Below are 18,567 nucleotides of genomic sequence, written 5' to 3' on the forward strand. Positions count from 1 at the left end.
GCCAGGCCCTCAGGCAGCCCCCAGCCGTCGAGGAGGTCCAGCCTCCCGGTCTGTGGGGAGCTCAGCCTTTGGGATTGCTCTAAGGGTGTTTTTTCCGGGTCAGGTTTCCGAGACCCACCCTGGCTCACAGTGCTGAATCTATCTCCTTTTCCATCCCCCTGCAGGACGCTCGCTCTGTGGCAGCCGCCACTGGCTCTCTGGGGGGCCCCCGAGCGAACACCATGCTGGAGCGCGTGGAGGGCGCGCAGCAGCGCTGGAAGCTGCAGGTGCAGGAGCAGCGGAAGACGGTCTTTGATCGGCACAAGATGCTCAGCTAGGTGGGCTGGCAAGGTTGGGCCAAGGACCGTGGGCCGCGGCTGCCAGCTTCTGGGGCTGGACGGAGCCGCAGGCCCCTTCCCCACCCCTCGGTGCCACCCTCCCCAGGTTTTCTCTTTAGAAGCCCATGGCCTTTTTCCTTCTCCTCCCTCTCTTTAGAAAAGGTGTAGTCAGCTGTTTGAATCTGGGCAGAATGGTGGGGTCCCTGATCTCAGGTTTGCCTGCTCCAGTCTTAGGGCTGGAGGGGGTGGGGCAGGCCAGAACAGAGCAGAGACGCTTCAGGTGGCCTTGGGATTGGAACAGGCTGTACCTCCTTACTTCACCCCTGCCGCCCCTCCAGCTCCAAATCTTAGGAATGTTCTTACCCTTTGCAAGATGGAGCTGGGTCATCAGGAACTCAGTGTGTGGGAGGAAAGCAGTCAGCATGTGCTCCTTCTCTGCCGCCTTCCTCCCGACCCCCATACCTCAGCCCCAGCTCAGCTTGGTTCCAGCCCTCAGGACGGCTCTGATGGGACTGCAGACACAACTGAGCTGCACTGTCTTCAGGGCACACCCAGACACTTGTCCCCCCCCCCACACACACTCTTCCACCAGTGCACGGCAGTGCCGTTGCGCCTCCCTTCCTGTGGCCCCGGCCCCTCACTCCCACCTCAGGTGGCCTGGGCCATCCCCCCGCCTCCCCAGGTCTGCAGGTGCTGAGCCAGGCTGTTGGTGGGACCACGCAACCAGGAGGCTGAGCGGTGGCTCTGAATACCACAGCTCCTGTCCTGGGATTGCCACTCATCTCTGAATTTCATTGTACCAGTGCATGGAGAGAAATGTTTGTCCTTCCGTTGTCTGTAAACCAAGGAAGCCGTCATTAAATTGTCTTATTTCTCTCACTTTCTGGATTTCAAGAGATCTAGAGAGCTGGGAGTGTTCTGCAAGTGATATGAGAAATGCTGTGTCCCAGAGAGGGGACAGAGAACATGGTCCTTAATAGGCCCGGGCAGAGAAGCAGAGCCTAGACAGTCTTGGTGGCTGTGGCAGGGCCCACGGTGGGGGCCAGGCAGAGGCCCGGGGCTCGCCAGGAGTCCCACTCACTTGACCAGTGGGGCTCGGCTCATCACGAGCTCTATCCACTGGCCCTGGGGAATTATCCTGAGATGTGATCTGTGTTTCATCTTTGTGGGAGATCCCCCCTTAGACTCTGCAGGGTGCCTGATGTCAGTATCTTACAGTAGAGTAAAAAGTGCTCACTGCAAAATCCATACGTTTTCCCTAACGAAAACCCATGGCTGTTCAGAGAGGTGGGACAGCCAGGGAAACAGACCTGCTTGGGAGCAGCAAGTGTGCGTGCCATGAGGGGGCCCTCCATCCCCCCCCCCCCCCCGGCAAGTGCAGCGCGGGGTGCCTCCAAGACCCTGGCGGACACAGTGCACCTAGGGACCAGGTGGGTCGAATTGAAGTTTCTGCCCTCAGGGGTTGTGTGGACAAACAGGTGTTGAGAAGCTCCCTGCGGAGCCCCATGCTGGGTTCTTCCTGAGAGGTGGGGGCCAGGAGAACAATGTGAGGTAGGGATTTCAGTTTGCCAAGATTTGCCCAAGTTCAAAGTCCAGTACGCGTACTAAAGGGGATGGGAGGGGGTGACATGCAGATGGGGCTTCCAGGAAGAGCAGAGACTTGGGAGTTGGCCTTGGAAGCAAGCAAGGGACACAGCTGAGAAGGGACCAGAACGATTGTGGGATCCTGAGCAGATATGATGAGCCAGCATGAAGCCCGTGGTAAGTGCTCCTCAGGAGATAGCTGCTGTCGTGAGGGGCTGGGCCAATCTCTCCCCCTAATACCAGTCCTCCATTTAGTCAAGCAAGTGGGGCAGTTAAAAGCTCGAACTCTGAGCCGGTAGCCTGGGTGCCACCTACCGGCCAGACAACTGTGAGCACGTTTTAAAGCCTTATGTGTCTTTGTTTCCTCACTGTGAAATGGGGCTAATTACCTGCTTCCTTGGGTTATTGTAAGGAATAAATTGCTAATGCGTGTAAAACACTTAGGACAATCTAACAGTTCGCACGTAAATAAGCACCCAGTGAGTATTGGCTATTCTTAATCACTTCACTATCATTACTCATACAACATAACCCATCCATCCGGTCAAGGTTCTGTACATTCGGCAGGGAGCTCCTACTCGGTGTAACGGGGGCTCCTAGGGCTCCAGGGAACTCTGACCCCTTCAGCTAAATCCCACTCTTGAAGTTCTGCTCAGAACTCCCCGGGGGCGATTATTTGGTAGCTCCCTCGGCCAGTGACATCTCTGCTCCCTAGGCATTGAGCTGAGCTCGGAGTCAAGGCCAGAGGCAGGCCGACCCTGCGCGCCCCGGGCTCCTCTGATTACTGCATCGGGGCGGACACGGAGCGCAAGGCTCCAGGCTGGGTGTCGGGAGCCCTGGTCCCGCCCTGGCGCTGCTGCTCCTTGCTGGGTGACCTCAAACAGCAGGCCTCCTGTCTGAGCCTGAGCGTCTCCAGGAGAGTGAGGACACCCAGCCTATTGTTTCCTGAAGTACAGTTCACGTGAGCATGGCGATTGTAGGGGTACCCCGAAGAATACTTTTTATTCTAGTAGTTCCGTAATTATTTTAATGAGTATTAGGGAAAACACGCAATCAGCACATAAACTTCGTGAGTTCAAGGAAATTGGTGTTAAGGACAGGTGAGAAGGGGGGAAGCGAGTGCATATGAAGAAAATATTAGCAAAACACTCAGTACAAATGGCAGAAATTTGGAAGAAGCTGGGTGCTGATGATGCTGGTTTGGGCCCCCTGAAGTGGTCGCTGTCTCAAGCACCTTCAGACCTGACATCTGTAAACCACCAAATCTCCCTAGATTTCAGTCTCCCACTGGTTGAACGGGGTGGGGTCAGGAGGGGGGTGAATGAGCAGCGAGGGAGGGTCTTCTCCAGCTTCTGCTGGTGCAGTGGGGCCAGGGGAGCTCAGAGCAGGCACCAAGGGGACCCACGCCTGGAAACCCTGGACCTGGCCGCCACCGAAGGACACTATAGCGTAGTGGTCAGAGGCATAGACGCGGGAGCCAGGCCGCCCGGGTCCCAGTCCCAGCGCTGGCTCTAGCCAGCTGTGTGAACTTCTGCAAATTAATCTGTCTTCGTTTCTTCAACCAAGAAGTGGGAACAGCAGCTTATCTCACCGGGTGTTGGCAGTGCTTGGTTGCGTGTGTGAGCGGAACAGAGCCTGCAAGAAATAAGAGCTCAGGGGTGTTTGTAACCACGTGAGGGAATGGAGTGTCTTCCCCTGCTGCTGAGAGGGGTCCCATAGGCTCCCCAGGGACTTTGTGCAAAGAAACAGTACGGGATTCATGGCAGAGGTGAGGGGTGACGAGGCAGGGGCTTGTTTGCCAGAGCGGGGCACTTGCTTTGCAGAAGGCTAAGCTAGCTGGCTGTGTGTCTTGGGCAAACCCTGCCCTCTCTGGGTGCCAGTTTCTGTGGCCTGGGTGGCTTCCAAGAGGCCTCTCCGGCTCTGGCATTAGGCAGTTTTGTGGAATAGCCTTCGCCGCCCTGAAGTCCCCAGTGGACACACGGCAGCCCCCAGTCCGGCAATGCGAGTCAGCGGCCTGCCCAGCCCTGGAACTGTGTCCCTGGAGGGCCACTGCACCCCTCTTAGTCCCCATTCATCCCTAGGAGTGCTCAGTGATCACAACAGCTCCCAACACCCAAGCTGGTGTCATCAAACCACTCCAGAGAGAGGGGTGTCTTCCCCTAAGCATAAGGCTGCCCCCACGAGAAGAGACTCCCTGTGCCTTCCTGGGCTTTGCACCCTGCACATTCAGGAGGCATTTCCTAAGCTCTAATTCAAGTCCCTCCTGCGGCACTGATTTCCATTTTAGAGGCTCTCGGAGCCTCCCTGCCAGCGGGGGCCAGGTGGGCCGTCCCCCCCCTTGGCCCTCAGCTGGGCAGCACCCGGAGAGGACAGCATCTCCACTCGCCCTTGGCTCCAGCTGGAGCTGCATTTGTCTCGCTTGGACTCAGGGCAGCCAATCACAGGAGGCCAAGAGTGGCCCTCTCTCCTCCTTGGGAGTGGATCCCAGATCAGAGGAGCCCCCCACCTCCACCGCCCTCCTCCCTCCCCTTCTGGGTGTGTCGCCGTTTGAAGCTTAATCAGGAAAGTGTACCTGGCTCCTGGTGCTGTGGCAGGGAAGCCGGGCCAGAGGCTGCCGAAGGCACCGCAGGGCAGGTGGGCAGCACCGGAGATCCCTCTGTCCCCCTGAAGGCCCACGAGCCACAGATCTCTGTGAGCGGCAGCAGCGGTGCTGGCGGAGTGCTCCCCAGAGAGGTAACTGTGCAAAGGTCGGGGCTGAGGGATGTGTCTGAGTTTTGTCCCGAAACAGTGCCGGCCCCACCCGGCCTGGAGGAGTGAGGCTGGGAACAGTTTACTCAGGGCTTAGTCACCCCCGATGGCTTTCCTCCCCAAAGGAAAGGAAAGCAGAGCCAAGCCACCTGCTGGCTGGTGTTACGGCACCCATCTCTGAGGGGAGATTAGCTGTGTTGCCAAGGGCTTTGCCACCAACTGGGAATTTTTCCGTGGACTTGATCTTGGGAGAGTCTACTGCCACTAGGTTTAGCCCAATGCCTGATGCCTGCCAGTGCCCAGAGACTAAAGTATGGGTTTTCTGGGTGGAATCAGCTGGGGGAAAGGTCTCCTGGAACTCAGCTAAAATGTGAAGGGTCTGGGCAGGGGAGAGCTTGGTCCTGTGTCTGAACATGGGAGCAGGCTGGAGGTGGTGCAGGGCAGTGGTTAGGGGCATGGCCTAAGTCATGGCCTGAGTCAAATTCCAGATCCATCACTTAGTAGCTGTGTGGCCACAGGCCATTTGCTTATCCGGGTCTCTGCCCGGTCACCTTTGAAGTGGGTCAGTAATATCTACCTCACAGCACTGCTGTGAGAATCAAATGAGAGAAGTGCTTAGACAGTGCTTAGCACAGAGTAAGTTCTATAGAAGTATTTAGTTTTTTAAAAAATTCTGCTATTTCCTAGAACTGTGATCTCACTGAAGCTCTCCAAGCCTCAGTTTCCCTGTCTGCAACACAGGGAAGAAAAGTTAGCATGAGGGGATTAAATACATTGCTAGCACATAGTAGGTGCCCAATAAATTGCAGCCCCCTTCCCTGTGAAGTGAGCCAAGATCCTGTCCCTGTTAAACACTGTCTTTCTTCCGTTTGGCTCCTATGCTTTTTATCCTGCTGCCAGAGGAGCAGTTTGGACTGAAAAGTTTTGTATTTTCAGGCCCGGAAGGTCTGTATAGCTGCTCCACCACAGGCCTGAGACAAACTAGACTGGCCCGTGAGCGCCTGTGCCCCCGCAGCATTCTGTGGATCACGTGGGCGGCGTTCACAGATGACCACGTGCTCGGCCACTGAATCGCCCCTCCACTATTAGGCTCCTTCTGGGGCACCTCCCGGGTGTCAGGAGCAGCACTGGCCCTGCAGGATGCTGGGGTGCAGGAGGCACCATCCTGCCTTGCTCCTTGAGAGACCAAGATGCAAACATGGAGCAAGATCATCGGCAAGGTCATCAGCAAGCAGAGAGATTGGTCCCCAAACCAATGATGGCTACTGAGGGACCGACACGTAAAGGCTTCAGGATGCAGGGGAGAAAGAGAAAGACTAGAACAGAATGCGAGGGGCAGGAAAGTCTGCATGGACAAGGACAGACTCCAGCTGGTTCCAGAGGAGGAGTTGAGTTTGGATGGGTGGAAAGGCAGGGCTGATGCTCTGGGGCGGGAGTGACCTGGGCATCGTGGGGAGAAGGCAGAGGCTGGTGTGGAGACATGGGTCACACCGGCGGTGGGGGCTGATTGGGTGATGGGCTGAGAGAGAAGGTCGGAAGAAGAGGAGGACGGCACACTGCTGAGGACCTTCGGTGCTGGGCAAGGGAGTGTACGCTTGTCGGAGCCATACGTTGTCTAGATGGGGGCAACATGATCGAAGTCACGCTGAGGAGGCACTGGTTCTGTGCCCCTGGAGGATTTGCGTGGGGCAGGACTAGAGCCTGGAGAGCAGTTTCCAGCCACAGCGGCGGCAGCAGATGTCGCGGGGCACTGACCAGGCAGGCAGCACCCCACGACGTTCTCCCCCGGGGCCTCCCGGACCCGCCCAGTGACCCTAGTGACAGCCACCGCTGTCCCCCACCCACAGAAGAGAAGATACGACAGGGTGGCTCGGGCTGCTTGAGCTGGGAAGTGGCAAAGCCAGGATCCCAAGCCACAGTTGGCTGGCCCCAGAGTCCCTGATTGAACGCCAGGTTTTGACAGGATGCAGAGAGAGAGCACCAGCTGTGTCTAAGACAGGGCTCAGTGCGTGGAGAGACAGATCCAGAACCCTGGTGACCATGCGTGCCGGGAGACTTTGGGACCTCGGCCACCAGGGGGAAGAACCTGGGGTGGGGAGGGGGGAAGACACCTTCCTCGCAGGGACATCCCGACATCAATGAGATCCCACGCGTGGAGCATCGCCGGTGCAAAGCGACATTACTTTGCGTCCCCTCCCTCACTGCAGACCCTGTTCCTGGAGCCCGTGGCGGAAAGTCACTTCCCACCTACAAACTCTCTGAATCTGACTGGGAGGGGCATCAGGGAACCTCAGACTTTTGTTCTGTGGCCCGAAGGGATTTCTTTTACCCATGAAATACCCATCGCCTACAAGGGCAACTCTCTTCTGTGGCAAAGGGGACGAGAGTCTCTTTTTCCTCTGTTCCCTGAGTTGGCAGTGATAGGGGCCCTGAAGCCCAGGTCTCAGCCTGAGGTGGGTGCTGGGCTGAGGGCAGGCGGCCCAGGGAGGCGACCGCCACCCTCATGGCTGAGTGGGTGGTTCGGGAGAGCAGCCCTCTCGGGGGCATCCCCCGTGGTGCCCCCTCAGCCCGCGTCCCCAGCCTGCAGCCGACTCGTCCCCCTCGGGGGAAGCTCAGGCCCAGCTCCAATTTCCCGGTCCGAGCTCTCCGGCAGAATTGCCTGGTGGACGCTCCCCATGCTTTAAGGCATCCCTAGGATGATTTTCCTTCCTCGTTTTTGTCTCGGAAACGAGCACTGATTAATCACAAGAGTTCGGAGATGCTCTTGAGCACCTACTCGGTGCCGGCAACGGTCCGAACAGGAATCAGAGCAACTTGCATTTGGAAGCCGCTGGTTTTCCTTCAGCCGGGGGAATCAGGTTAAATACTGGGCTCCCATCAACATTTTGACCAGGGTCCCTTCCCTTTGCCTTTCATTCCCCAGCTGCCCTCCTGCAACCTGAACACCACCCCCACCCCCACCATGAGGTCGTTGGGCTCCTTCGAGCTATTTCTGCTCACACCCTCTCTGAAGGCTGGGCAAGGAGCAGCTTTGTCTGACGCTAAGGTTTGCCCACTAGTCACGTTAGTACCTATTAGTTGCTTTGGATGCGGAGGAGTCCAGATGTCCTGGCTTCTAGACTGTAGCGTCTTTCTTCTGCATTTTGGGTGTCACTGACAGCAGGGGGCAAGGGTGGGAATGTAGGTAGAAAGAGCAATGACTGGAATGCTCTTTATCTCTTTTGAATTTTGGTTTTACTCAATCTCTTAGGCTGTTAAAAGAGACTCACCCCTGGACAGAATGATGATGCCTCACCAGTCCCAAGGCGTATGCCAGTTTCTCTTAAGTGCCAAGTTTAATATTGATCAGCTGTGTGACCTTAGGAAAGTTACTTTACCTCTCTGTGCTTCAGTTTCCTACCTGCAAAATAAGGATTATTTGAGTACCTACCTTGAAGTGAGGATTAAATCACTGGCCGTGTGTGTGTGTGTGTGTGTGTGTGTGTGTGTGTGTGTAAACAAGTACACGTATCCGTGTCATTTACAATAGTGGCCAACACATGGAGGAAATCTTATATACAAGTTAGCTATTGTTTTCTGGTCCAGCTGTGCTCTGAGTTCCAAGCTCTCAACGGCTCCTGAGCCAGCAGGTCCCTGTTTCTGAAGGTAAATCTAGCAAGTCCCTTGCTGATAAATGCAAGAATGAGGTTTTCCCGAAGTTCATAGCAGGATTGCAAGGATATTTGAGAAATCTTCCCAACCCCTTAACTCTCGCCCTTCCAACATGTAGAGAGAGATGGTATCCAATTGGTGGCTGCTTCTTCTAAAATGACCTTTTATAATGATAATCCTTTTACATTTGTCTGGAACTTTATCGTTCACAAAGTGATTTTACAAACTTAGCCATTTGATCACCAAATAGATCAGGCATACATTCCTGCTCCCACGTCCCAGTTCTGGGAAAAATCAGGAACAGAGCTGAGGTTGTAGCACAGTGCGTTTTCCTTCACATCATGCTGGGTGTCTTTACCTTCTCCTCTCAACTCCTTTTGCTTTCACTTCTCTGGTGGGATTTCTCCTTGCAAGTACTGTAGTGAGTGGTGCTTACTCAGGAGCCCAAACACCTGGATATGAATCTCAGCTCTGTCCTGTACCAGCTGTGTTACCTTGGGCAAGTTACTTAACCTCTCTGAGCCTTCCCGTCCTCTCCTGTAACACAGGATATGGTCAGCGCTGGCCTTCCTGGCCTGTAGGGAGAGCACACTGAGAACCGTGTCCGGCACATGGGAGAGCGCTAGTTATGTGATGGGCCCTGTTACCGACATGCAGTCCTTCCTTCCTCTGCCAAACTGGGGACAGCAGCTGCGGCTGTCCTGTGCTGAGTGCCCCCTGACAGCAGGCTTCCTGGAAGGAGCTCAGGAGATGTTCGGGGGTGAATTGACAGGTAGTAGGACACATGCTGTACCAACCTCACCCAACCCTGGTACATTGCACCCAAGCTGTGTGACACTGAGCAGCTCTCTTCTCCTCTCTGAGCCTCAGTTTCCTCTTCTGGAAATAGAAGTGTGAGGGGGCGGTGAGGGTTACACAAGACAGGGAGAGCAGAGCAGCAAGCGAAATATCAGACATCAGAAGGCGCCTAATCCCCGTTAGGCTTCCTTTCTGCACTCCTTTCCTCTTCTTGGAGATCCCCAGCCGAGTGACGCCATGCTTGAGCCCATGGCTCCGTCAGCCCGTGCCAAAGCTCTGCCATGCTGTTCTCTTGCTGGGAGTGGTGCACACAGGTTGCTCGGGAGCAACCAGAGCTTTCCAAAACCTGGGGCGGGAATGGTGGCGTGGTGGACAGTGTGAGGCTAGGCCACAGCAGCACTGCCTTGTCCGGTACCGGGGGGGGGGGGGGCCAGAGGGGCTGAGATCAGCCTGCACAAGCTCCGCTTCTGCCCAGAGGATAAGGCCATTTCCAACCCTCCAAAAGCACTATGAGGGTGTGTGGTCACTGGGCCTGGCTGCCCCTTCCTTGGTCAGATCCAGTGAAATATCATTGAGATGCTGAAATGATACGTTACACAGGTATTTGGGGGTGTTGCATATGAATATGGTGGGAGTGGTGAGGTTATCCTTCTAGAAACAGTTATAGGCTATAAGACACACTTCCAAGGGAGGTTATGACATTTCTTACTGAAAAAAGACAAAGTACAGGGATGCCTGGGTGGCTCAGTCGGTTAAGTGTCTGCCTTCGGCTCAGGTCATGATCAGTGGGGAGCCTGCTTCTCCCTCTGTCTGTTGCTCCTCCTGCTTGTGCTTTCTCTCTCTCTCTGATAAATAAATAGAATCTGAAAAAAAAAAAAAGACAAAGTACATATTTATCCTGGAGATTTAAGGTACCATTCCCTGAAATGTATTCCATTCGATGTTAGCAGGCTTGAGGGAAAAAGAAGTGTTTTGATGTCCATTTGGGAATTTCTGAGTTAACCAAAAACAGCTTTCTTTACTGCAGGACTTTCTCTGGGATGCTAATGAACCCTGCGAATCTCCCAGAAAGGGAATGAAGGGGGCTGCATTTCTCAAAGTATTTGACCATGGAGCTTCTGGGAAAAGTTTTATTGACAGCCTTGCTGGAGGCTGGAGAATGTGCAAGACGACAGCACAAAGCCAATGAGTTCTGTCATTAAAAATATTTTTTTAAATTAACTCGTGTCTACACCCACTGTGGGGCTCGAACTCACTACCCAGAGATCAAGAGTTGCATGCTCCACCGACTGAGCCAGGCAGGGCCCCCACTCTGTCATTTTGAGTGCTTGGTTTCCTTATGAATTCTCCCGGGTTTTGGCAGCAGGGGTGGCGGGGCTCTGGAAGAAGTCTCGAGTCAGGTGCTGAGAAGCACCATCTTGGATCTGTCAACTGTAGGAATCTCTCCGAGTGGTGGGAGGAGCAGAGGACCATGAACTCACTTTCCCCAAAGTCACTGCTGAAGCCGTGCGTTCCGTGTTCAGCCAGCGTCTGACCTCAGACTCCCCCCTCTGGCTCCAGTCCCAGTGAAGACAGTGAGAGAAGCCGCAAAGGTAGAAAATTATGTTACCTGCTCCTTAAGTGGTAAAGCCTGTTGGAAGTTCACATCTCCCTTTGTTTGATAAAGGATGGTTCAGCCCTCCCCGGGGATTCCCAGTGTCAATCAACAAACATTTACTGAGCACATACTTTGGTCTTAAAAATGAAGTATGAGACAGGCCTTTCACTTACAGTTCACAACCTGGTCGGGAGGTAGTGTCAGGAGGTTCTCTGGGGAGAGCGCCCGCTGGCTGCCTGCTGGCCACCAAGAGTAGAGTGGAGGGCGGGGTGGGGAGCTCGGGCTGAGTAGCCAGTGGACACTTGGGAGAGCGCTGGGACAGGGGTCAGCAGGCAGTGCTCATGAAACCGTCAGCAAGGAGTTATAATAATGTGCCGTCCTGGGGGGTTGTGACATTAGAGCCTCTGGCAGCATGTGACAACAGGGAGCTAATGCTGGCGGGGCAAATGCTACATGCTGCACAATTAGGAACAGCAGGGCTTTGGAAAGGAGGCCCAGGACACCCCCACTGGCAACTTACTCTCTCTGTCGCAAGTCGGATTGAGGGCTGTGGAGTCCTTGGTGTAATACCTTGTTGACAGTCGGCCCTTAACAAAGCAGCTGTGCACGGTGTGGTGTGAACATATCGCGGTCCTAAAAGGGGCAGCTCAGTGTCTTGCATCATGAAGTGAGCTTCATGGAAGAATCTCGGGTGCCTCTCGCCAGGCACATCTGCTCTGCCATGCCAGGGAGAAATTAAACCAGCGCGGGGCAGAACGGTGAGGCGCTGGGGGGACGCCACGGGCAAGGGATGCCCTCAGTCCCACAGAGGAGCTAGGGCCCCTTTGAAAAGTAGGCAGTGTTGCCCGCGGTGCTATTTTGTGGCTGCTTAAAGCACTCTATGGGTTGGTTGAACTTGACCCAGTCCATAATCAACCACCACTGCTAATGTATGCGGGGGGCGGGGGAGTGGGGATCGGGGGACTTCCTATACCAACTTCCGAACCACATTTCTCTCTAGTGAGTTGCCTAATTCTGACACAACGTGCTATTTCTTGTTCAAAACAAATAACAAAATATGCTTGATTATACGTACTTCATGTATCTGTATATAATGAAAGTTTAGGGGATGTGAATTGATCCACAGACTCAACTAAGAGAGTCAGTGCATGTTAACAGAAAACCGAGTGACTCTTCGTTGGGGAGGGTCTTCCTTTCCCCCCAGATTTCCAAAAGATCTGGAAACACAGTTCCCAAGGGGAGTTACACCTGGAAGTTGGTTAAAACTTCACAGTCATGAGGTCCCCACCTGGAATTTCATCCATCAGCTACTGCCATTGCTTCTCATCGCCACACGGTGGCACTGTTAGCAAATGGTTCTGCCCCGTCCGGTGACCTGAGCGGAAGGGTTAGTAGCACGGGGCTGCAGATCAGATCCTGTCCAGGCTGCCGATCTTTGAGTGAGGACCATCCCACTATTCAGGGTGTCTAAGCTCAGGCAAGGGGCTCTTCCCCGGGGTACGGCTCCTGGTGTTTGACCCCGTCTGATTACATCCCAGTACTTGCCTTCCCACCAGCAGAGCTCCACGGCCACCCTCCTGAGAATATCCTCAAGGGGGCGTTCCCTTCCCAAGGTTGACCAAGGTGACCTGCGAAACCTCCGCCACCAGCAGGGACGCTCAATCGCAGCACAATTATTCGAATCTGTAGGGGAACATCCCCTCCAACAGGAATCATAAGTTAATAAAATACTTGTGTTAGGTCAGAACAAGCCCCTCTGATCTTCTGGTTCAAATGTGAAGCCGCGGGGAGACATCCTGAGGGAAGGGGTGAAGAAGGGTATGGTCGTTTAGATTTGTTAGTTTACGAAATTACTAACTGTGGAAACTCGGACAGGACCTTAACCTTTATAAGCCTCGGGTTCCTCATCTGTAAAACTGGGTGATCTTAGCACTGACCTCACGAGAACGGTGTAGGAGTTAAATGGGATGGTCCATGGAAAGCACGTAGCACGGTGGCTCGCGCATCATAAATAATAAATAACAGCTAGAATTATCATTACTGTTATTTCACTACAGTGTTTTGTTCACTGCTCTATCCCAGGGCCCAGAGCGACCCCTCGTGTACAAAGGGCCCCAGCAAGTAAGTGCGGAGTGAACGGTTCTCTTGCCTCTGGGTGATAGCCTACCGCACTGTGTCCTCGGCGTCTGGTCTGGGGTGGGGGATCCGATGGCAGAAGAAGAACACAGTGCAGCTGGGGGTGTGTCCTCATCTGGGCTCCCTGCCAGGTTATTAGCTCTCTCCTGACAGTAAAGAGAGAAGTGGCCCAAGAGCCCTCAAGCTGTGAGGTTTCTTGTGTGTGACTTTTCTGAATGGTTTTATGAAAAGAACGGAAACAGTTTGTCTGAAATGTAAATAAGTATTGAATATTGAGTCAATACAAATACATATTAAGTTATATTTGTAAAATTGTCACGAGATATAAATAAACTTCTGACCCTCTATCAAATTAAATTTGAATAATTAAATCAAATTTAAGTAGACGGGGGTCACGTGGGAAAGTACAGTCTGGATTCCATGTTTTTACCAAAACAGGGCACTGCTAGCAATAATTTTCAGCAGTGTTATGTACCCAGCACTGGGCAAGGGGCAGAGGGCATTACCTAGGAATGAAGGGCTTACAATGAAGGGCTTATAATGAAGGCATAATCCCGAAAGTCCATGCTGGGAGGTGCTGAGCTCAGGCAGTCAGCATGGGCGGAGCTCCCTCAAAGGTTGGCAGGAATGGGGAAAATCAAGGAAGCTATGAAACAGGTCCCAAGGCCTGTCAGTAGAAGCCAAGGAGAGAGCTCAGGAATGAGCAGAGAGTGACAGGAGGAGACTGGTCCTGACGGAGCTGAGAGTCTGTTGGAAAGAGATTTTCTAGAACCTTCCCTCAAAAGCAGCGGGGAGCCCTGAAAGGCTGCTGAGCAGGGGAGGGATATGTGAATTTGTCCTGATGTCTGGCGCATTTGCTTCCACTCTTGAGAGCAGATGCAAATCTCCATGACGTTTAGAATCGCTGTTGATTCTTCCTGGTTTTCATTCAGCATAGAGGGCAGAGCCAGCTGGGGACAGAATTGGGACCCAATTAAGGACAAAGATGAGAAAATGCAGAAGGAGACTCCCTCAGGAATCTGAGTCACCAACCTCCCCCTGTCAGGGAGAGAGCTAGCCCCTTTCTGTCTCATCGAAAGGCCCTGCCCGGTGTCCAAGGCCTCCCGCTGCCCCATCACGCCCTGTGTGGGTACAGCTCTTGCTCATTCCATCTTCCATGAGGAGGAGGACAATGATAGAGTAGTGTGACAGGTGCTTAGACAGCATTTGTGGGACAGTGAGGACACACACAAGTGGGGAGAACAGGGCCTGAGAGAATTCCTGGAGGAAATTATACCCAGGCTGAATCCGCTAACTACATGTGATGAGGGTCGGGTGGCGTTTAAATTCAATGCAGAGCACTTATTTCTGAGATAGCAGCTTCCTGGAGCCTGGGAGAGGCCGTGTGTAACTGAACCCTGCCCTGACAAGCCCAGCTTGCTGCCTAGACCCCCGGCCAGTTATTCAACAAGCCATTGTGCCGCGTCTGCAGCAGGCCAGGAGCTGGGCCAGGCTCTGCGCACACGGAAGTGAGAGAATAGACACTTCCGGTCAGTGCCGAGAAGGAGAAGCCCAGGACGGGGTGGGAGGGTGCAGCCTGGATCCGCAGGCCCTGGGGCACAGAAGGCTTTGGTACTTGCCCTGGAAGTCCCAGCAACACCCAAGTCCCTTGGAATCGGATTCATTTCCTCAGGAAAGAGTTACCCCCTTGGTAGGCTTGTGGTGGCCACTGTGCTAGTTCAATAAACAGTCTTTGAACCCCTTAGATGGAAGGCCTTAGAAGGTATCCATCATAAGATCTGATCCCCACTCTCAAAGGAAATGACATCATCAGGCCCTTTTTTTTTTTAAGTTTTAATTTAAATTCCAGTTAGTTAACATACAGGGTAATACTAGTTTCAGGAGTACAATACAGCGATTCAGCACTTCATATAATGCAAGGTGCTCATCACAAGTGCGCTCCTTAATCCCCACCACCTGTTTCCCCCATCCCCGTGCCCCTTCCCGGCTGCAAACCAGCAGTTTGTCCTCTGGAATTAAGAGGCTCTTTCTTGGTTTGCCTCTCTCTTTTTTTTTCCCCTTTGCTCATTTGTTTTGTTTCTTAAATTCTCCATGAGTGAAATCATATAGTATTTGTCTTTCTCTGACTGACTTATTTCTCTTGGCATTATACTCTCTAGCTCCATGCATGTTGTTGCAAATGGCAAGATTTCATTCTTTTTTACAGCTGAGTAGTATTCGATTGTATATATGTAGCACCTCTTCTTTATGCATCGGCTATCCGTGGACAGACACTTGGGCAGTTTCTATAATTTGGCTATTGTAGAGAATGCTGCTGTAAACTTCGGGGTGCATGTATCCCTTGGAATTAGTATTTTTGTATTTTTAGGTAAATATCTAGTAGTGTGATTGTTAAATCGTAGGGTCACTGGGCACTTTTTATAAGCCGGCCCAGGAGGTGTTTTTTGGTTACTTTTTCTCATTTGATTCTCACATATTACTCTTAATCTCCTGTGAGGGATGTTGAGTTATCTCCATGTGTGGAAAGCAGGCCGCAGAGAGGTCCCCCAGCCATGAAAGGGTGAACACAGGTTTGAACCCTGCTCTGCCCTTAGCGACCTCAGCAGCCACACCGGGTCCCCTCAGGATGCTCACGAGCCCCTTGGAGGGTGGGGGTGGGGTGACTCAGAAGAGCACATAATACAATTCCTAATTGATATGTTCACTCCCCTCTTCTCTAGAAACATTTCCCCGAGCTGAGCCGGCACACTCCTCACAGCAGCCGACGGTTTGTGGCCCGGGCAGCGGGGGGATTCCCCAGATGGTAAGGAACAAGAACCCGGTGCCCGTGGCCCCAAGTATGAAGTCCCAGGGTTAGTGCCCGTGGGAGGTGCCCATGCTGGGCTCAGGAGGAGGCGGGGCGCCGAGGCCTGCTGCCCTGCCCATGGGTGCCACGGAAGAAGGCAGGGGTCCCCGGAGTTGTGCGGCGCCGCGGCGGGATCGGAGAGGGTGCCGCTGAGCCTCTGCCAGGAGCCACACTAGGCCACGGCGATGACTCCTGGCAGGGCGATCTCGGAGGCCATCCCAAAGGGCGAAGAGGAGCCCTAACCCATCCTGGTACCCCAGGGCTGCTGCTGGCGATGTGACTCGTCCCTGTGGTCGGGCCCACGCAGACCCCAGGCAGGGGCGTCTCGGGGAGGGTCTCACTCTGGGTCCAGCTCCACGCGGCACCATGAACAATAACTTCTGCCGGGCCCTGGCGGACCGGCGGCCCCTGGCGCCCCCCAGCTGCATGCAGCTGGGCGTCGTGCCCCCTCCGCTCCGGGCGCCCTTGCCTCCCGCCGAGCCCCTGGGCAACGTGCCCCTGCTGCTGTACCCGGGCCCGGCCGAGCCGCAGTACTACGATGCCTACGCGGGCGTGTTCCCCTACGTGCCCTTCCCCGGTGCCTTCGGGGTGTACGACTACCCCTTCGAGCCCGCCTTCATCCAGAAGCGCAACGAGCGCGAGCGGCAGCGGGTCAAGTGCGTCAACGAGGGCTACGCGCGCCTCCGCGGCCACCTGCCGGGCGCGCTGGCGGAGAAGCGGCTCAGCAAGGTGGAGACCCTGCGCGCCGCCATCCGCTACATCAAGTACCTGCAGGAGCTGCTGAGCACCGCCCCCGACGGCGCGCCGCCCTCCGCCTCCCCGCCCGACTGCCCCGGCGACCGCGAGGCCCGGGCGCCCGGCTCCCTGGTGCCCGAGTCGTGCGAGTCCTCCTGCTTCTCCTCCTCGCCGTTCTTTGAGTCGGAGGAATCCAGCCACTGAGCGGGGACCGGGGCTGGGTGGGGGGATCCGCCAGGGCCGTCCCACTCCCGAGAGCAGCCCGGGGACTGTCGGGTCACCCGCGGTGCGGCGCAGGCCCCTGGCGTTTGCGGGTCCGCGGCGTTGCGGTGTCTGCGACACCGTCCCTCCGCCACCGCCACCACCGACCCCATTCCTTACAGCTTGGGGTAGAGGTGCAGGGATGGGGATAGAGGGGCACCACAGAGAGGGGAGGAGCCCCGGGGAAGTTCCGGGTGCGCGCCGTGCCCGCTCCAGGCGGCAGGGGGCAACCCAGGACGGCCGTCCCTGGGTGGGCCTCCCGCTCTGCCCCAGCCCCGCGCTGCGGAAGGTCGGAGCTCAGCTCCAGCTTGTGCACCACCCGCTGTGGCGGCCTCTTCGACCTCGACCTATGTCGCCACGGGTGCAGCCCTGTGTCTGCGACTCCCCAGGAGGCCGGCTGGTCTTTGGATGGGATGAGCCGTGCCCTTGCTGTCCACGAGATGGCCTCAAATCCTAGCGTCCACTTTGGGAGCTTGCTTGCCACCCCCGGCTCCCCCCCACCCCAGAGGAACCCAGACGCCCAGACAGGAGGCCAGACTGCTGCTTGCACTTCTCCCAGATCAGACTTGGGAAGAGGCCAAGTGCATGCCTTGGTGACGCACTCTGGCTTCCCTGATGGAGGGCGATTACCCACCCCCACCCCTGACCCCCAGTGTAGCCTTTTCATCCTTTCCCCCCCAGGTTGCTTGAGGACTGCGTTAATTTTCCCCTCAGACTGTATCCCTCTGTGGGCAATGGGACCATATGGCGCTGTGTTTGTACCAAGAGCTAAATAAAAGATTTGTTGAGTTTTGTGATTCCAGATCAGTCTACCTCACTTCCCTGGTGCCCCTTTGTCACCCCCACCCACAACTCGGAGCACTTACTGCGGGTGGTGTGGGGCATTCGGTCAGCTCTGCATCCAGCTAACGTTTACAGAGAGCTTAGTGTGTCCCAGGCACAGTGTCAGGGAGGGGCCGGAGCACAGTGAGGTGCTGGAGGGGTTGCGGGAGGAGGGTGCAAAGCACACAGTCACTACCCACTGTGCCCGAAGTGTGCACGTTCAACGTTCTTCTGAGGGAGACTTTCGCCCCGGTGTGGACGAGTTAGCTTTCCTGACGGGGTGTGCCCGGGGTGGCGAGGTCTGGCGTGACAGCTAGCTGCAGGTCCTGAGATGGTGTTTGGGAGGGTGCCGTGGGGCGAGGGAGCGGGGGAAGCTCATCTTGGCACACGGGAGCATCTGCAGTTTGAGGCTCCATATCATAGGTTACCCCCTTCCTGAACTCTCTATTGCCCCAGCCTTGAAGCTTTCCATCCTGTCTCCCACTGCCCCCATTCCTAGGCCCATGTGAAAGTTCCTTCTGCCACCCCCCTACCAGCCTCCTTAGGGACATATTGGGATGTCACTGGCTGGGCTGGGAAGGAATGACAGCTGCCTGGCCTCAGGAGCTCAGGCCAGGCAGCAGGGAGCCAGTGGAGGCTAATTTTACTTGCTGGGAGCAGGGAGAGTAATCCTCCTGCCCCCGCCCCCTGGCTGGCTCCGCCGGGCATGCTGGGCCCAGCAGGCTCAGCCGGTCCAGTCCCCAAGGCGGGGGCACTGGGGACGCAGGGCGGAGAGGGCAGCGGGGTGGGGGAACAGGAGACAGCGAGGCCGCCAGGGAAGCCATGGAGCCGTCCTCACCCCACGATGAGGGCCTGAGGAAGAAACAACCCAAGAAGCCCGTTCCTGAGATTCTGCCAAGGCCCCCCCGGGCCCTGTTCTGCTTGACCCTCCAGAACCCCGTGAGGAAGGCCTGCATCAACATCGTGGAATGGAAGTATCCTTTGGGACCCGCAGGGTGTCAGGGAGAGCCTGTGTGATGTGGGAGAGGGAGGCAGGGCATGGTCACAGATCACAGACTTTGGGGGTAGGGGGA

At 55.3% G+C, this 18,567-nt stretch overlaps 3 protein-coding genes across 11 annotated transcripts in view; all 3 read left to right on the forward strand.

Annotated features, from left to right (window-relative positions):
• Positions 1-15,569, forward strand: part of TMEM9 (transmembrane protein 9) — a 32,869-nt gene extending 17,300 nt beyond the window's left edge. For 2 of the 3 annotated variants that reach the window (XM_045787703.2, XM_045787702.2), the window contains exon 6: positions 165-1,196. In XM_045787703.2, the coding sequence (XP_045643659.1) occupies positions 165-317 (153 nt within the window). In that variant the 3' untranslated portion in view covers positions 318-1,196. Of the gene's footprint in view, positions 1-164; positions 1,197-15,551 lie in introns of those variants that run through there. The other variant, XM_045787704.2, reaches the window with a different exon arrangement.
• A 136-nt stretch (positions 15,570-15,705) lies between these two features.
• ASCL5 (achaete-scute family bHLH transcription factor 5) lies at positions 15,706-17,474 on the forward strand. The gene has a single exon (XM_045787701.2). It carries the CDS (start codon positions 16,043-16,045, stop codon positions 16,613-16,615), a length of 573 nt encoding a protein of 190 aa, XP_045643657.2. The 5' UTR covers positions 15,706-16,042; the 3' UTR covers positions 16,616-17,474.
• Positions 17,475-18,164: 690 nt separating this feature from the next.
• CACNA1S (calcium voltage-gated channel subunit alpha1 S) overlaps positions 18,165-18,567 on the forward strand; it is a 68,741-nt gene continuing 68,338 nt past the window's right edge. For 3 of the 7 annotated variants that reach the window (XM_087857348.1, XM_087857350.1, XM_087857335.1), the window contains exon 1: positions 18,167-18,468. In XM_087857348.1, the coding sequence (XP_087713474.1) occupies positions 18,317-18,468 (152 nt within the window). In that variant the 5' untranslated portion in view covers positions 18,167-18,316. Of the gene's footprint in view, positions 18,469-18,567 lie in introns of all 7 variants that reach the window. The other 4 variants (XM_045787700.2, XM_087857351.1, XM_087857342.1 and 1 more) reach the window with 3 other exon arrangements.

This window comes from Ursus americanus, chromosome 2 (assembly GCF_024610735.1).
Source record: "Ursus americanus isolate L20-20 chromosome 2, mUrsAme1.1.p, whole genome shotgun sequence".
NCBI lineage: Eukaryota > Metazoa > Chordata > Mammalia > Carnivora > Ursidae > Ursus > Ursus americanus.